At 31.1% G+C, this 12,158-nt stretch overlaps 1 protein-coding gene across 2 annotated transcripts; it reads left to right on the plus strand.

Annotated features, from left to right (window-relative positions):
- The first annotated feature begins 1,859 nt into the window (after positions 1 to 1,859).
- Positions 1,860 to 8,203, plus strand: LOC7465915 (patatin-like protein 2). Of its 2 annotated transcripts, none has more exons than XM_024591169.2 (8): positions 1,860 to 1,996; positions 2,092 to 2,219; positions 5,658 to 5,944; positions 6,104 to 6,350; positions 6,474 to 6,617; positions 7,011 to 7,289; positions 7,629 to 7,741; positions 7,862 to 8,203. In XM_024591169.2, the coding sequence occupies exons 1-8, from the start codon at positions 1,993 to 1,995 to the stop codon at positions 7,920 to 7,922; spliced, it is 1,263 nt and encodes a 420-aa protein (XP_024446937.1). In that variant the 5' UTR covers positions 1,860 to 1,992; the 3' UTR covers positions 7,923 to 8,203. The 2 variants fall into 2 exon arrangements, with proteins under 2 accessions (XP_024446937.1, XP_052305485.1); XM_052449525.1 differs by lacking the exon at positions 2,092 to 2,219 and adding an exon at positions 2,328 to 2,455.
- Positions 8,204 to 12,158: the final 3,955 nt, after the last annotated feature.

Here is a 12,158-nt window from a genome sequence, read left to right on the forward strand (position 1 = left end):
GAAAATTCAATTTGAGAGAGAAAATTTAAAATTGGATGATTAAGATCTTGATTGGAAATTTTTTTGGTTTAATTGAATTTGTTAAGGGCTAAATTTTTTAAAAAAATTTAAAGTCAATATAAATTTTAATTAGAAGACATTAAAGCTTAGGGATGGAATTGTAATATTTAAGAGTTAATTTCATGAAATTACTGGCTTAAGCTGAAAAGAAAAGAAGAAATATTATATATAGTATGAGCAAAAATCTCAGGTCGTAACACGCGCGTACGCCTCTGACGTTCAGCTTTATCTCATTGTTCACCAAGTCGTTGCCCTTAAATTATAATTGAGGGCAGCAATACAATAATTAATTATTATTGAGCTGACCCGACAAATACAATGGTAGTTAGCCGCTGTGAAAATCATTAAAAAATAAAATTAGAGGAAAGTGCCTGGCTGGTTTTGAACTTTTTGGAGGTAATCCAACCATTTATGAAGGCTTATCCGAAGAACGTCTAGACCGATGGATTCTTTAATGATTATCTCTTTAAGCAGAAATTGACAATGGGAAAATATACAATAATTAATTGTTAGTGATGTCAATCCGCTTAGCACATTTAGCTGACATGTACATTGGGCGACCGTACAATAATTAATATGTTATTTAGGTATTATTGAATCTTTACCTTTAATTAACATGTATTAATTACTTTTTTTTAATGAATTTGATGTATTTATGATCCAATCTCACTTTCAATTTATCAAACTGGAGTATGATTTAAAATAAATAAAAAAACTTGAGGGTCTAGCTGCTGTGGTCAACCATGTGACTTGTTCCGCCCCCGTCCCGGGTTCGACCCTCTATGTGCACGCCTGTCACCCCCGCGGTGCCTTACCTGCTCCTGGGCTTGCAGGATGTCCAGTGGGCCGTGGGGAATAGTCGTGGTGCGCGTAAGCTGGCCCGGACACCCCACGTAAATCAAAAAAAAAAACTTGTTATGAGTTTTGGATATAGCAAGTAGCATTTGATTGTTGTTTCAAAAAAAACAAAAGTTGAAATACTATCGGCATTTCTTGTTTTTGATGCAATGTGCCAGAAAAAGCTGAAAGTTTTTGATAATCAGATCAGATTATACAAATATTTTAGTATGTATTTTACTGGATTAGTAAAGTTAAATCTAAAAAAAGATAATTTACGTGTGATTGTTAAAAAATAATATAAATTATATCTTGAAATTTTACCTAATAGTTTAAATTTTTAAATTGAGATGGTTTTTTGATAGTGTTAAACCATCTTAGTACCAATAAGAAGTAATAATTTTCTATTCAAATTTTACTCTAATTTTTCTAAAAAAATTCCTGAGGCTCAATTTTATAGAATATAGAGCTTAAGACCGCTTCACCAGGCTAGACAATTTGCTAAATATTATCATTGGTTGTGTTTGTTTCCATAATCAAACACATTTTCTTCTTCGAGTCTCGGTCTTTTATATCCTTGGAGAACAACTAAACACTAACTATAAATCTCAAGTCGGAACCGAAACTCTATTTTCAATTATTCAACTAGCTGAAAATAAAATTTTCAAAATATTTTTATTAAGAAACAAAAATATATATGTCTCTAGGTAAAATAACACGTAGCAGCGACTAACCAACCAGGAAAAAATAAAATAGTACGTGGATGAGACAAATGAGAAATTGTTATATGATCGGACAAAATTTAAGCAGATGAGATTTCTTGTTTTTCTCTTTGATGTCACTGGAACTTTTTTAATTTAATCTGATGACGTTTGACATTAATGGCAACCTAAGTTTCAATATATTTTAAGAATAGTACAGTATTGTTCTAAGCATATTCAAGAAATTAAAACATTAAAAAAAGACAATGCTATTGTTGCTAAGCTACCATACGCAGCCTCAGTAGTGCTATAAAAGGGGAGCAAAGGAGATGCTCAAGTTGTAGTGAAGCAGAAATAGTCACAGACTAAAAAGTTGTATTTCAGTTTTCACAAGATGGGTGAGCACTTCATTAACCCTATTACTAGAGTTGTAATCATATAGATTAGACTCTGTAATAATCAAAGCTAATTTTGTTCTTGATTAAATAATTAGGGAATGGAAGTTCGAGTGGATCAGGTCCTGATGATCAAGGCTTTGAAACAATCCTCAGCATTGACGGGGGAGGAGTGAGAGGAATCGTTCCTAGCGTAGTCCTTACTGCTCTAGAAGCTAAGCTTCAGGTTCTTGAATCTATCAAAAACTCTAGTGTCACCCTCATGTTACTTTTAATAACATCGATCAGAGAAGCCTTGTACTAATTGCTAATTTTTTTCTTGTTAAATAATTAGGGAATGGAAGTTCGAGTGGATCAGGTCCTGATGATCAAGGCTTTGAAACAATCCTCAGCATTGACGGGGGAGGAGTGAGAGGAATCGTTCCTAGCGTAGTCCTTACTGCTCTAGAAGCTAAGCTTCAGGTTCTTGAATCTATCAAAAACTCTAGTGTCACCCTCATGTTACTTTTAATAACATCGATCAGAGAAGCCTTGTACTAATTGCTAATTTTTTTCTTGTTAAATAATTAGGGAATGAAAGTTCGAGTGGATCAGGTCCTGATGATCAAGGCTTTGAAACAATCCTCAGCATTGACGGGGGAGGAGTGAGAGGAATCGTTCCTAGCGTAGTCCTTACTGCTCTAGAAGCTAAGCTTCAGGTTCTTGAATCTATCAAAAACTCTAGTGTTACCCTCATGTTACTTTTAATAACATCGATCAGAGAAACCTTGTACTAATTGCTATTTTTGTTGTATGTATATATAGAAGTTGGATGTGGATAACAAGGATGCGAGGATCCAGTGCGGGTGTGTACGTGTTGTTACAATTAATTTTTATTTGTGATTGTAGAAGAAAAATATAATTATCGAGTCCCAGATTGTATCTGTGACTCGTATTATATTTTTTATTTGTGGCTTCATTATATCTACTAAATTTTTAAATATTTTTTCACATGTGCTGCTGTACTAAATTTGTTTTCAACCATATAACAAAACAAGTTTTTAACTTGATGGGTATGTAGCTTAATTATCACTTTAAAAACAAAGAAACTTATTTTTTTAATTAATAATCATTTATCCATACTGAATGATGGTAAATTTTTTCAGTTTTCCATACACACCAACATTCTCTAACAAGTTTTAATGGTAAATTACAAATTTTATTTACATTTCTTACAAATTTTTAATAATGAACCATACATGACAAATACTAATTATTAATAAATTTCATTTTTAACTAAGCACAAGTGATGTTAAAATTATATAAAAAAATCTGCACACCAAACATCTTAATATATCAAAATCTTATTATACAAATTTTTTTTAATACTAATGGGTGTAACTCAACTGGTCAGACATTGAATTTGCTCCCTAGAGATCACTAGTTCGAGTCTCATAAACCTTCAGGGCCATTGGGACTTATATGATCATTAACTTCAGGGCCCATGAGATTAGTCGAGGTGCGCACAAACTAACCCGGACACCCACGTTAATCTAATATATATATATATATATATATATATATATATATATATATATATATATATATATCAAAATTTTATGAAGTCATTTTTTAGTGACCATTCATTAGACACAGGTTATAACACAAAGTACGTAACATGAACGAGAGAAGGCAAGCAGACAAGAAACACTTGACATTGCATTATTCTTCCATCATTCTAAGAGTCACTAAGTTTTGAGTCTCGAATTTTTTATTTATAAAATCCCAATTTTGAAATTTAATTTAATATTTGGTTATGTGAACTCTAATTAACGATAGAAAAACTATATATAAAATTTAATTTTTTAGTCATCAAAACTGATGACAGGATAAACAGAAGTTGTCAAATTGCAAAGGCCATGTTATGCATCCTCCCTAATTTCTTAATCACAAGGGAAAAAAATTATGTTATGCAAAAAATGAATATAACTTGGTTTATTATTTTTTTTGTTTTAGTTTTTCTTTTATTTTTTTTTGTTTCTTTCATAACTTCAATTTTAGTTGTCTTAGGTCAAATTAATAACAGATCATATATGATCAATCTAACATAAAACATGGATGGAGAGGATTTAAAATTACCAACATTTGAAACTAAAGGGTTTAATGTATGGGTGATTATTTTTTATTCGGTTTATTTATTATTAAAAAAATAACCAAACCGGTTTTTTTTTTAAAAAAACCAAAACCGAACCGAAACTGGTTCAGATTGACTGGTTTTGGTTCGATTATTTTAGGGAAAAAATCGTTTCAAACCGATTTGACATGGTTTTTTTCGGTTTGTCTCGGTTTTTTTCCAGTTTGGCATGGTTTTTTCGGTTTGGCTCGGTTTTTTTTCGGTTTAGCTCGGTTTTTTTTCGATTTCGGTTCGGTTCAGTTTGGTTTTTTTGGTTTCAGACTTATAAACCAAAACCAAACCGAACCGAACCGATCAGTTTTTTCAAAATTCTAATCGGTTTAATCTGTTTTTTTTCACGGTTCGGTTTTTTCGGTTATTTTTTTCTAATTTTCTCAGTTTAATCGGTTTTTCGGGTTTTTGCTTACCCCTAGTTTTTAATGTGGCCAAATTCAAACGGTAGAACAAGTATAGATTATGCATTTCAAATTTTACCGAATTTGATAATTGAGTATTGGTTTTATTTAAAAATAAATAAATAAATCTTATTGCGAATGATTAATTCCCAATCTTTTATATTATTATTTTTCATTCGATTGTTACTTTTTCTGACAGGTTTTAATATTGGTAAAATATAAATTTATTTAAAATTTTAATGAATTTTTAGTAATGAATCATATACAATAAGTACAAATTAGTAATTAAACACAAGTTGCCAAACATTTTAATATGTAAAAGTTTTATGTATTATTTGTTTAGTAGCCATTTATTAGACACATTATGACAACACAAAGTCAGTAACATGAGTGAGAGAAATGAAGCAGACAAGCAACCCTTGACGCTGCGAAAGAGACAACCTGCAACATTTCACATTGCATTATTATAAGAATTACTAAGTCTTGAGTCTCGATTTCAAAACAAAATCCCAATTTTAAAATTGAGTTCATGCTTGGTTGTGGGAACTCTAATCAACATTGAGCTGACTTTACTAATATTATGGTAGCCATTTCTTATACATCTGATCTCATTATGCGCAACCTGATTTGAGCTATCGAAGGGGAGCAGAGCCGATCCTTGCTGCTCAAGCTGTAGTGAAGCAGAAAGAGTCGCGAAACAAAAAGTTGTATTTCAGTTTTGACAAGATGGGTGAGCACTTGATTAACACCATGTTACTATATTTTTCTGTACAACCCTATGACTAGAGTTGTAATCAGAGATTAGACTCTGTAATTATTAATGCTACTTTTGTTCTTTATTAATTTTTCAGGGAATGGGTGTTCGAGTACATCAGATCATGATCATCAAGGCTTGACAACAATCCTTAGCATTGATGGGGGAGGAGTGAGAGGCATCATTCCTAGCATAGTCCTTGCAGCTCTTGAAGCTAAGCTTCAGGTTATAGAATCGACAACCTTAGCGTTACCTTCATGTTACTTTTAACAACATCCATCAGAGAATCCCTGATTGTTACATCCTAATTGCCATTTTTGTTGTATGTATATTTACATATAGAAGTTGGATGTGGACAACAAGGATGCGAGGATTGCAGATTATTTTGACTTTATTGCTGGGACAAGCACAGGTGGTCTTATGACTGCCATGCTTACTACTCCGAATGCAGAAAAACGACCTTCGTTTGAAGCAAAAGATATTGTCAACTTTTATCTGGAGAAGAGCGCACTCATATTTCCTCAAACCACCCTAAAATCACTTGAAGACGACCAACTTTCATATGATGAAGCTGCGATCAACTCTTCGCTTGATGAAGCAACCAAGCAGATTCAGCAATATTACGAAATGTAGGTCAATTGATTAAAAGGGTCGGGTTTAATTAGTACTACTGCCATGATTTCAACAATATATATCCTCATAAAAATGCTAGCATAATTTTTTTTCAATTTGTAGAACAAAAAATATTGATTTTTTCATAATCAAATTAATGTCATTCTCTCAAACAGGAGTCATAAAATTATAGATCCTCTGATAGCTACACTGCGGTATCTTTTAACGTGCACATGGCTTCCAAACTTCTTCCGTAAGAGACTTGGAAAGACTCTACTGTTTCCAAAGTATGATGGTGTCAAACTACATGAGGTAATTAACGAAGAAATGGGACAGAAACTTCTCAGTGATGCGCTAACTAACGTGATAATCCCCACTTTCGACATCAAGCTTTTTCGGTCAATCATATTCTCCAGCTTAAAGGTCATTGATTCTTCTTCATTATCTATTAAACACATTCCAAAACCCCGGAAGGTACTTAGCATATATATATATATATATATATATAGTGATCGAATGCAGCTTCTCTTGTAAATAAAATTGCAGGCACAACGTGATAAGTCAGCGGATGCTCGAATAGCAGACATTTGCATTGGAACGTCTGCAGCGCCATCTTACTTCCCTCCATATTCTTTTAAAACAACCGTTGATTTCAACCTAGCTGATGGCGGTCTGGCAGCTAACAATCCTGTGAGTTAAGAATTTCTATATAAATGCTACTCTTTAAAACTGCTCTTTAAGATGAAATTGATTAGCCAGCAGTTAGTTAAGAGTGGGGAAGGTGGGATGCAAGCATGAAGATTACAAAAATGAAGTACAGAATTTCTAAATTACATTACAAGACTACCAATTTTTAGTATATTATCTGCAAAATATAGTATATTGTTATTACGTTTAATTTTTTCTGTAGTTAGATTTTATATAAGATTGATTAATTTAATAATTTAATCCCTATCTCAACCTACACCTAGATGATGACTCGAATCTAAAGATCTCTGGAACACTTGGGCTGAATTTTGTGTTGCCAGACAGAATGCTTCCTTTCAATTAATGTCTTGCCTCCCTTTTTTTCAATTGTATCAGTCATTGATAGCCGTGTGTGAGGTGATGAAAGAACAAAAGACGGATGGTCGTAAGCCTCTTATTCTTTCACTTGGAACTGGAGCAGCAAATCAAAGTGACAGGTATGAGGTTGGATCAGATCCCAGCAAATGGGGCATCTTAAGATGGCTCTGGTATAGCGAGAACAACGGCAGCCCATTGATAGAAATCTTGACAACTGCATCGGATGAGATGATTTCCACGTATATATCCTCATTCTTTCAATATTGTGGTTGGGAAGATAACTATTATCGGCTTCAGGTATCAGCGGCTCGCATTTGGAACGGAATATGTAGCAATTTGCCAAAATCATGAGAATTATAGAATTTAGTTAACTTACCCCATATATATATATATATATATATATATATATATATATATATATATATATATATATATTTCCCCCGGTATGCATGCTATAAATTATTTGAATTAATCATTTATCTGTGTAGCTAGCCGTAGAAATTAGGGGGGGGGAATTTCCAAAGATTTACCTCAGTACCTTTTTAAACTGGAGAGTTTCAATCATAGTCTTGGTCATGCAATTGTATTTCATGCTCGAAAGATGTGCTGCAATTTGATAATTCATACAATATTCAGGCTGAGATGAAACTCTCTGACACCAAGATGGACGATGCAAGCCAAGAAAATTTGAAAAAACTTGTGAAGATCGGTGAAGATCTTGCAGCAAAGCAAGATGCCGAACTTGAAGCGTAAGAACTTGATTAAATGATAATTTTTTATAATCTTTATTTTTTCTTCGGACACCCAAATCAATAGGATTGATCATTATGTGGGTCTAATTTTGCAATCTTTGCATTGATTTTGTGCAGCCTTGCGCACAAATTGATTGAGAACCGGAAAGCTCGCAATATGGCAAGCATGGCTGTCTGATGATTTGTCAAGAACACAAATGTTTCTCCTTTGAAGAAACTAAGATATCTAGTCATTTTTATAGCATATGTTTTGATGATTTGTAAAATAATTGGAGGCCTGCAGTAACGTTAGTGCTGGGGTCAACATGATGTCGAGGGCATCGTTGCAACATAAGACATATATTAATGTGTGTTTCTTCTTTTGTGAGTTTGTGTGGAGCGATGAGTTTCGTGTTCGAGTTGTGTCAAAGTTCGGGTTTAATGATTCTTTTAATTAAATCTTTGAGATTTTAAAATTAATCTTGATAAGTCCTTGAGATTTTAAATTCCGATGTCTGTTAGCTTCTAGGTATATAGAAACAAAATAATAGCGTTGAAAAGCACCCGTACAGGCAATTAGAACACATGCATCTGTAATAACTCTAATCCCTTTGCATATATTATCTTACCTTTCTTTAATCAACTTGTCCTTTTTAAAAAAGAAAAATCTTCTCCAAAACATTGTACATCCTCCCCTCCAAGAAGTTTTGGTTAGAGACGCTTTTTTATCTATGTTTCAAAAAGGAAATTTTGTTTTTCTTCATGACTAAAGATGATGCGGATCTCCAGAATTGGGCAAGTAGATCATCAATAACCATATAAAAGCTTTTGTTATCAAGACCTTTCTTTTTTTTTTTTTTTTTTAATGTGGGTGTCTCGGCCAGCTTGCGCGCACTGCAACTAATCTCATGAGCCCTGAAAATAACGACCATGGAAGCCTCTAGTAGCCTTGAGGTTTGGGGAACTTGAACTAGTGACCTTTAGGGAGCAAATCTAGGGTCTGATTAATTGAGCTACACTTTCCAGGATTGTTATCAAGACTTTCTTGATTATATGAGAAAAAGAAATTTGAAATCTAAACATTAGTAATGTGATTATCTTCTCAAATGATGGAACAATTTAGATGCCAAGCAAGGGAGATGTTTGTGACTTAATTATTTAATTGTAGTAATGATAGCAAAAACTTTTAAGTAACTAGATCTAGAGATCTAGAATAAACATATTTTAAAGGACATGTTCTATTATTCAATAACAATTCAAACTTGTATTCACATGGCAATTGTAAGAAAGACGATCATGATTTTGGGTCGAAGTACTAATTCAAATATCGAACATATATGATCGTGGTTTTAACATTGAATTCTTCTAGATATTTGTAATATAGTCCACTTATGCAAATTTGTATTATCAATATTAATTATGAAGTATGTAATATCTATAGAGAGCATATTTCTTGTTCCTTTTTGTGATTCTCATTTTTTAAATTGTCCTAACTAGGCTTTCATTTTTTTTTCTATTTAAAAATGATTCTCAAGGGCAATTTATTTTAATTTCTTATGGGTAAATAGTTTTTTAGGATTTGAGTTTGTATTATTGGAGAAAGTAGTGGGATAATTCTAAAATCTCAAACTATTTAGTAAGTAGAGAAATATAAAAAATAAGTACAATCAATCATATAAAAGTATACATGAAATTTACGTGGTTCAGCACCTTATAATCTCCTACTTTTTTATAGTGAATTGTTCTCTTACCTAAAATTCAAAAGTGAATATCTACTTTTTTTTTTGTCCTCCCTCTAGCCAACAAAGTGTAAAGAATGGAATCACACACAAATAAGTCATACCCTGAAATATGATAATTTTAGACTTTTATACGGACTAAGTACATGGGTATTTATTTTATCACTTGGATCCATAATGTAAGACAAACCCAACAAATTTCAATATTGTCTTAAATTGAGCAAACTTATAAAACATGAATTCCTCTTTGATCACCTCCACCGAACACCTCTCAAATACTACACAAACCAATTAAGTTTAAGCAATGATTGAACTTCATTGTAGAGATAGACTTCATCAACATATGCGATTGATATCTAGATTGAAGTAACATCTCACATCAATATGTATGGTCTTTTCATAGTACATTCCATTCTTGACCAAATGAATAAAGCTCTAACTATTACTATGCATAACAATCAACTCATGTAACAAATAGTGATTACCAACCAAACCTCCCAACCATAAATCTTCTTTAACTACCTCTTTCAATGTCATATATTTACCCTTTATTTGAGACAAGGTAATAGTGGATTGCAGAATTTCTTTTCAACTAATGACGGATCCTAAAAGAATTAAAACATAACTTGTTAATGATCTCTTGTCCAAATCACAATGTAGTTTGAATCTATAAAGTCCTCAACACTACTTCTAGTGCTATAATCGTTATCATTTACCAAACCAACATATGTAATACATTAAAGATAACAAAGTATCAATTCAATGGCCTACTAATGAAGTTTACCAAGATTTTCCACAAACCTGTTGACCATATTAATGATATGTGAAATGTCTGGATGAGTATAGACTATAACATCATATATAATGCTTATGGAACTCTTGATATGTGCTCCTTTTCCATCTCAATTTTTTATGATAAAGTTGAAGATAACCTAAAATGGAATGCAAGTAGAGTACTCTTTGACTTGCAGTCTTGAATATCAAATGCTCAAGTATCTTCTTAAGATATTTTCTTTATGACAAGTATATAACTTGCCAAAACTTCCATCTCTATGTAATTTTATACCTAAAATCTTTTTGGTTGCGTCTAAATCTTTTATTTTAAAATCACTACTCAATTGATCCTTAAAATTATTGATCCAACACATGTTCTTGAAGGTAATTAATATATCATCAATATATATATAAAAAATACATAAATAAACCATATGTAAGCATTCTAAAAAACACACAACTATTATAAATTATGAAGCATGCATAATAAATACATATTATTAATAAATTTCAATTTTAATTAAACACCATTTTTTTTAACAGAAGGATATATAAATAATATATATTCAATTTTTAGTGACCATTATAAATAATAGATTATGGCAGCACAAGTTCAGTAATATGAACGTGAGAAGTGAAGTAGACAAGCATCCACAAATGAATAAAAACTCAAGCCGACAACTTGCACCATTTCACATTGCAGTAATATTCTTCAATCATTGTAAGAGTTACTAATTAAGTGGCCATTTCACATTGCATTATTCTTCCATTATTGAATCTCGATTTTAAAAAAATAATCCTAATTCTTAAATTTAATTTAATGTTTGGTCGAGGGAACTCTAATGGGTAATATAAAAACCATATATAAATAGAAAATTCGTACATTAATAGAATAAGACTTTATTTAATTCTTATACTTTTTAATATAGATCTCTTTAATTAATAAATTTTATTCAATTCTAAGAACATAATTTACTCTAATTCCTTCTTTTCTTTTTAATTGTTACTTATTATTAAATCATATAAATAATTTATTGTTTATTTGAGCAATTGATGTTTCTATATACATTTGATGAAATTAAAAATCAAACTTTTAATACAATTATATTTTTATAAAGTATTTTTAAAAATTGAAAAAATTATATGTGTGTGATAAAAAAAATATAAAAAAACTAATAAATTACAAAAAAAAAAAATGGTTTAGAATCAAGCCTAGAACCCTCGGCTGAAATATTAGTTTTTGGCTTTATTTATTTATTTATTTATTTTAAAAGAAGACTTAAGATAACTCTACTCAACAATATAAACATAAATTTAACATTTAAAATCACTTTTAAACAACTTATCAATACATAAATTCAATTTTAAACTTTTTAGATCTAGAATTTCAAATCCATATATATCTCTCAAATCCGATGAGAAAATTGTTCAAATTCTATGTGTATAAACTCCTTGCGATGAGAACTTTCATTTGATGGTGATTTTATTCAGTAATTTAGCTGGATTCCATTTAGTCGACATTTCTCTTTCTTCTCCCTTTTCTCTTTCCTTCTCTTATTTATATTTCTTATATATTTTTTTAAGAATTTTGCTTTTATATTTTCTAGTTTTCAGATCTAATAGTGTAAATTGAGTTAATTAAATTCAATAGTCCAGATATGAATATAAAGATAAAAATTAAAAATATAAAATGTTTAAAGAAATATTTGTGAAAAACATTAAATTGAATATCGTTGTTTCTACCTTTTTGTCTCTCCTTTTTAAAGGAATACTCAGAAGATATTGTAGTTTCGTTCTTACCTGTTCATTTTGCTATCAACTTCAACGAACATATCTAAGAACAAGGATCGAGAATTTCTTCCAAATTTTTATTTTAGATTATTACCTGGCAGTCTCTTTTTCTGACAATTATTTTGAAATCC

Source organism: Populus trichocarpa, chromosome 19, assembly GCF_000002775.5.
Source record: "Populus trichocarpa isolate Nisqually-1 chromosome 19, P.trichocarpa_v4.1, whole genome shotgun sequence".
Taxonomy (NCBI): Eukaryota; Viridiplantae; Streptophyta; class Magnoliopsida; order Malpighiales; family Salicaceae; genus Populus; species Populus trichocarpa.

Excerpts from the sequence above, each read along its gene's own strand:
- LOC7465915 (XM_024591169.2), top strand. Across the intron at positions 6,618-7,010 it reads GTCTGGCAGCTAACAATCCT|TCATTGATAGCCGTGTGTGA; the intron begins GTGAGTTAAGAA and ends CAATTGTATCAG. Across the intron at positions 7,290-7,628 it reads ATAACTATTATCGGCTTCAG|GCTGAGATGAAACTCTCTGA; the intron begins GTATCAGCGGCT and ends TACAATATTCAG.